This window comes from Octopus bimaculoides, chromosome 4 (assembly GCF_001194135.2).
Source record: "Octopus bimaculoides isolate UCB-OBI-ISO-001 chromosome 4, ASM119413v2, whole genome shotgun sequence".
NCBI classification, from domain to species: domain Eukaryota; kingdom Metazoa; phylum Mollusca; class Cephalopoda; order Octopoda; family Octopodidae; genus Octopus; species Octopus bimaculoides.
The window spans coordinates 106,049,327-106,056,494 of NC_068984.1; the positions used below are offsets into that span (position 1 = coordinate 106,049,327).

The 7,168-nt window shown below is 37.9% G+C and overlaps 1 protein-coding gene across 1 annotated transcript in view; it reads right to left on the reverse strand.

Annotated features, from left to right (window-relative positions):
* LOC106879427 (focadhesin) overlaps positions 1-7,168 on the reverse strand; it is a 260,907-nt gene that overhangs the window by 27,705 nt on the left and 226,034 nt on the right. The window contains exons 31-33 of the mRNA XM_052967658.1: positions 5,110-5,225; positions 4,203-4,454; positions 1,561-1,760 (exon numbers count right to left, since the gene is read on the reverse strand). Coding sequence (XP_052823618.1) covers positions 1,561-1,760; positions 4,203-4,454; positions 5,110-5,225 — 568 coding nt within the window. The remainder of the gene's footprint in view (positions 1-1,560; positions 1,761-4,202; positions 4,455-5,109; positions 5,226-7,168) is intronic.

A 7,168-nucleotide genomic window follows, 5' to 3' on the forward strand; every position in this document is an offset into this window, starting at 1 on the left:
ACCTTGAGAGAAAAGTTGAACCTAAGAAGCATCAGTTGTGGTGTGCAAGAGAGACGATTGCGCTGGTATGGTCATGTGGTGAGAATGGATGACGATAGCTGTGTGAAAAAGTGCCACTCCCTAGCAGTTGAGGGAACCTGTGGAAGAGGTAGGCCCAAGAAGACCTGAGATGAGGTGGTGAGGCACGACCTTCGAACAGTGGGCCTCACTGAGGCGATGACTTCTGACCGAGACCTTTGGAAATATGCTTGGAAATGCGTGAAAAGACCAAGCATGCCAAGTGAGACCTAAATCCAAGGCCTCTGCCAGGGGTGTAGCCAGCCCACTTATGTGTACCTTCCTTCATTGGACACAAAACTCCACTTGCGAAGACCTGTTGAGGCCAGTGAAATCGGAATCGAAATCGAACTAAATTCGATGACTGGTACCCATGCCAATGTTGTCTCCTTTATTGGACATGAAACTCGGCTTGTGAAGACCTGTTGGACAAGCGAAAGCGAAATCGGGATAGCACCTGTGCCCAACATCGCTTTCTTGGCATTCGTGCTGGTGGCACGTGTAAAGACATTCGAGTGAGATCGTTGCCAGTGCCACTGGACTGGCTTCTATGCAGCACACGAAACTTGGCTTGTGAAGACCTGTTGGGGCAAGCGAAAGCGAAATCGTTATGGAACCTGTGCCCAGCATCGCCTTCCTGGCACTTGTGCCGGTGGCACGTGTAAAGACATTCAAATGAGATCGTGCCAGTGTCGCTGGACTGGCTCCTGTGCAGGTGGCATGTAAAATACACCATTTTGGGTGTGACAGTTGCCAGTACCACCTGACTGGCCTTCGTGCCGGTGGCACGTAAAAGCACCCACTACACTCTCGGAGTGGTTGGCGTTAGGAAGGGCATCCAACTGTGGAAACTCTGCCAAATCAGATTGGAGCCTGGTGTAGTCATCTGGTTCACCAGTCCTCAGTCAAATCGTCCAACCCATGCTAGCATGGAAAGCGGACGTTAAACAATGATGATGATGAAATGAAAAGTCACTGTCAAACAACCACTCCATTGTCTTTGAAATACAGTAAAAAAAAACGTGCATTATGCCATAAACTTTAGAACAGCATAATCACAAAGATAAAGATGAGATATGACCATGTTTAGAATGCTGACAAGACAAGTGAAGTTTGAAACAAACTAAGAAGCTGAATATCTTTACGTCTTTTTGTGTGCTTGGAGGTGTTGAAATTGTGGTATGCTTTTAAAGATTTATCTAGCTACTTCTCTACCATAAGTATTTTGAACTAGTGTTAAGAGGGGTTACTCAACAACAACAGTTTATTTAACTTGAAAAGAGATACAGTATTTTTCAGCATATAAGTTGAATTTTACAGATAAAAATATACAGCTGAAAAAGAAAGTTTGACTTATACACCGAAAAGACTTTGGAGGACTGAAAATTCCATGTGAAATGCAGCAGAATTTTAAAAATAATGACTGTGTTTGAATATTTACACATGTTTACACTATATACTATAGAAACATGCATGCTGGAAAATACAATATATGTTCCTTACTTTTGACCGTTATTGATGAGAGCATCAATGCAGCTATTTAACAAAGCTAAAGGCTGCTTTCCGTTGGCCACAAGGAAGCACCGGACATATGTTCCTTTAATATATAATTGTGGATCAAGGAAATCACAATCAGTAAGTTGGTCAAATCTGTCTTCTGGAAGGTTTGCTAGACATTTACACATCATGTTGTAGAGGTTAGGCTGGAAAGAACATCAGAAACAATATTATATTGTTGCAAAAATACATTTACAGAAAATAATTCACATATTTCTTTCATTTCTTTTTTTATTTTTATAAATCTTCCTCTTCATTGCCAGTCTTTTGTCAAAATACAGATTAACAAATCCTTACCAGAACATTTTCCTGCACCTTGTCATACTACTTCATACAATTAGGGGCTACTCTACTAGTTATTTTTTCCACTTCTCAGTTATAAACCTTTTTCTCTCACCTGACTTACTCTCCTTCATTCCTCCTCACTAAGAATCCTCACCCTCTCTTTTTTCTATTCTTCTTGAGTTGGTTCCATGTAAAAAAGGCACCAGTATACTCTATAAAGTGGTAAGCATCAAGAAGAGCAACCAACCATAGAAGCCATGCTAAATTTGTAACAAGAGTAGGTCGCAGCACATTAGATCCTGTTGAACATCCAATCCATACCAACATGGAACTGAGATGTTAAATGGCAATGACGATTCTTCATTCCATTCCTTTTGCCTCATTCACCTGTTTTATACAGATTGCTGTGTCCACTGTTCTCTGTACATTTATATATTTTATGAAACTGAGTTGGGGACTATACTTTGAAACCTTTTCACCATCCATTCTTCCATTCTTGCTAGAGTGGCCATGTATTGCCTCTACACCAAGACACCTGTTCCTGTCTGTCTATCATACTTTTATCTATCAACATCTGGCACAAAGCCACCTCCTTCAACACTGTACTTACACCCTGTCAAGAGTTTTATTTTGTAAGTTACTTGATGATCTCATTAGTGCTGGTGCTAAGAAAAAAATAGCACCCATTACATACTGTAAAGTGGTTGGCTTTAGGAAGGGCATCCAGCTGTAGAGATAATGCCAAAGCAGACAGTGGAATCCAATGTAGACCTTTGGCTTTTAGGATCCTTTCAAACCATCCAATTCATGCTAGCATGAAATGTGGACATTAAATAAAGTTGATGATGATGATAATAAGCTAGTGGCTCAACACCCAACTCTCCACTCAAAGAAGGGCGATTTTGTTGAGCTAAAAAGTACAAGCTAACACAGTCAACGTTACAAAAGTGCTTTTATAGTAGAGAACTATACATCACAGTAGCACTTACTTAAAGATGTATACACTAGGTAATTAAGAGCAAATTGCTTTCGACATGAACACAATGCAATGCAAGATGCAACATAATAACTGCTAATTTCCTAGCTAGTGTTGCAGTGTTCTGTTGTATCAGTTATCTTCACTCTCTGTTGCAAATATGGAAAATAATTTTGTCGGCAACAGTAAAGAATGAAAAAAAGAGAAAGAGAAGAAAAACAAAACAAGAGAAAATTCAAAGAGAATACAGTGCAAAACCCATTTATTGTTAAAGCACAAGTAGAATGTTTTATAATAATGATAGACAAGTGAAATATTGTCAATTTAGTTAGATTGGACACAAAGAAAGTGAACAGTGCCAAAGAATTCTTTCAGACTGAGTTTATTGGTATAGATATGATATCAGATAATATAGTCATTGCTACAATGAATACTGAAAAGGGTCAGAAAATGAAGAAAACATGCCAGAAAATTGTCTCTCATATTTGCCAGGAAAATGAAAATATTAGTGCTTTATTAATGTGTTTTTCTCCTCACCTCACATATGTATTTGTAGTCAACTTCTTTAATAATTGCTGCAGTAGTTGTACCAGCAGCAGTAGCACCCCACCGCAACAATAAGGCCATTGTTGGGAAACTTACACATGCACATACACACACATGATGGTTGTCGGCTTATCAGCCAAGCATGACCATCACTGACAGGTAAGAACATAAGATAAGAGTTATGCATCAGCAATACCTATGCAAGGGTTTTAAGCCAAGTGTAGCTTACACAACACTCCAATGAATCTCACTAGCAATACCAAGAAGTCCAGAGACAAGCAAAGTGCAAGATACCAAGCTCAGTAGAGCAGCAGGTTTTATATATAAGGTTGCCTTCTCCAAGAGGGATGCCTTGACAAAGACCTTGGGGTCCCTCATTCCCAGTGGGCTTACTGTGCCTTCAGACACCAACCCAAGTACTTCTATGTCCTGTCACACACACACACACACACACTTACATATGATGCTCTTGCAGTTTCCATCAGTGAAATCTACTCACAAGGCTTTGGTTGGCTTGTGATTATAGAAGAAGACACTTGCCCAAGGTGGCATGCAGTAGGACTGAACTTAAAACCACGTGATTGAGAATTGAACTTCTTAACCACACAGCCAAACCTGTACCTGTGCATGTTAACATTAATCCACACACACACACACACACACACACACACACATGAATAAAACAGATATTAGAAGTAAGAAATTAATGACTATTATTATTATGATACACATTAATTGAAAACGTTTAAAACTTGTGTTCAAAAATAAAGCTAGTTCATACCTGAAAATGTGGTGGTAGTGCTTTGTATATACGTTCCACGGTGGTGTACAAGAGCTCAGTAACAGACTCTGGAGGGTCATTCACCATTAATGCTTTCTGTAGACCATTCAAAGTGACAGAAGACTGAGATTGTCTTTGGTCAAAGAGAAACGGGTTAATGCATTCATGTTCCAGAAATTCCTTGAGTGTTTTCAAAGGGATGCATTTGATGAGGACATCCAAGTTTTGATAAAATATATTCTGAGCTTCCACCTAAGAAAAAAACAATTTAGGATGTCACATTTTAAACTTGTTCAATGGTTGTGGAAATTTAGACATGGAGTTAACAAATCTAGATATTTATTGCTTTGGAATTCTGTGATTCCATGGTTAAATTATGTCCAAGGATGGAATGAACAATCAACTACAATTTTATGAAGGGGCTTTTCAGCTTTCTACTCTAACTTTAAATATGAATGTACTGAGTGGATGAAAGAGCCAAAATATTTTTTGCTAACACTCTAGAAACAGCAACCAACCACTGTAACCTTAAGTATGAGCCACTATATATTTGACTTGCTAGAAATAGTAGCCATCGTGACTTCAGCCATGAATATAATAAGTAAATGAAAAAGCTGCTATATGTTGGCCTCACTTCCTAGAAATAGAAGCTTTCCACCCTAGCCTTAAACATGGATATATTGAGTGAATGAGAGAGCCAAATCTCCTTCAAAGCACACCTTACCATATGGGAAAGGACAAGATGGTCATGACCAGAAAGTTATTGCTCATTGGTTTGCATGAAGAGATGAGACCTGGAGCTAAAAATGACAACAACAACAACAACAACAGCATGACAATTATTGAAAAGAGGTTTTAGTGTTAATCATTGTTGTTAGTAGAGTCATAAAGTTGTAAAGCAACTTACAGGTAAAGAATTAAATAAAGCTGAACCAAGCCATGTTGCAAGGAACACGGAAGCAGATGAAGATGTCGTTGACTGAGATATTGCTATTTGAAGGCTGAGACATTTTACTTCAACACCTGTAAAAAGATATAAAAATGATGAATAAAACATAATACAATGATCTTTAATTGTCAGTAATGATTTCGTCTAACATATATAAGGCTGTGTCATCATCATCATAATTATCACCCTCATTCAACTTCCACTTTTCCATGCTTACATGAGTTTGACAGAAATTTGTTGAGGCAAACTCTGATGCCCTTGCTGTCACTGACCCTCATCTGTTTCTAAGCAAGGTAATGTTTCCCTAGGGCCAGGCATGTTTTCCTAGAAGACTGGAAATGAGGGTGATGCTGGTTTACAATCATCATGTAACTCAACCAACCTTTGCACTGGTCAAAAGGGATAAACATCCTTCTGGTAAACATCCGTTAATGTTATATTACCCGAAGAAATGAAACCATGCAAATGATCTACCTGATGGCCATGGACACTATGGACTACACTAGTAATCATCCCAGGAATACGGACTGTGGTCTTAAGAAACATGTGATTTGTGGAAATGCATCTAGAGATGCATTAAATGTTTATAAATTCCTTCTAAGGATTATTGTTATTATTACTATATATATATATATATATATATTTAACTCTTCGAAACGCTTAGTTTTAGAATGGTGGCAGCTGATGAAGGTTATGTTCTCTATGTGGCCTGTGTGTTTTCTGTACTCTGTTTATCATTTTGTCCACGTTTTTTTGCAACGTCCTGTACCCAGATATGCATCTATATATTCATGTAGATGTAGGTATGTACATACATGTATGTATCATCATCATCATCGTTTAACGTCCGCTTTCCATGCTAGCATGGGTTGGACGATTTGACTGAGGACTGGTGAAACCGGATGGCAACACCAGGCTCCAGTCTGATTTGGCAGAGTTTCTACAGCTGGATGCCCTTCCTAACGCCAACCACTCAGAGAGTGTATGTGTATATATATGTATATATATGTGTATGTATGTGTGTATATATATATATATATATAGAGAGAGAGAGAGAGAGGAAAGAGGGTTTGAAAATGCAGAGGTCTTTTAAAGATGTTATTGACTAGACCGGTTTCACTTTTAAAAAAAAAAAGATTATGAAAAGTAAAATGTAAAGCTTTGTATGATCTTTGTTGTGTTAAAAAATGGTTATCGTAATTGTATTAAAATACAGTTATACAGTCTTTGAAAATGATAAGAGAATGTAAAGAGGGGCTTTTTGTTTAAACAGTTTACATGAAAGTGTTCAAAATGGGTAGTAAAATAAATCTATAATTATTTTATGTTCATCAAAAATCATGGTTAAGTATTAATACAGGATTTTTGGGGAATGACCTAAAATGTCTTGTAGTGTGTGTATGAGAGATGTTTGCTATTTTAAAACATAGTGTGGGAGGTTGGTTGGTGGGGGAGAGCATTATGGAATCAAAAAGATTTTTTTGTTTTGGGACTAGTCTGTCATAGCTCAGTGGTTTTTGTGATTGGTCTTAGAGTTCAAAATGGTGTGTGTGTGTGTGTGTGTGTCTTGGTGCACATTTCTATGTGTGTGTGTATATATATGTGCACACACCATTTTGAACTCTAAGACCAATCACAAAAACCACTGAGCCATGACAGACTAGTCCCAAAACAAAACAAAAAATTTTTGATTCCATAATGCTCTCCTCCACCAACCAACCTCCCACACTATGTTTAAAAATAGCAAACATCTCTCATAGGCACACTACAAGACAGAAGATGATGAATGGAAAGGTTGGTCATTCCCCTAAAATCCTGTATAAATACTTACATATATTTCCTTCTGTATATATGCTTCTTATACAACCATGATTTTTGATGAACTTAAAATAATTATAGATTTATTTTACTATCTATTTTGAACACTTTCATGTAAACTGTTTAAACAAAAAGAGGGAAAGAGGGAGAGAAAGAGGGAGAGAGAGAGAGGGAGGGAGAGAGAGAGAGAGAGAGAGAG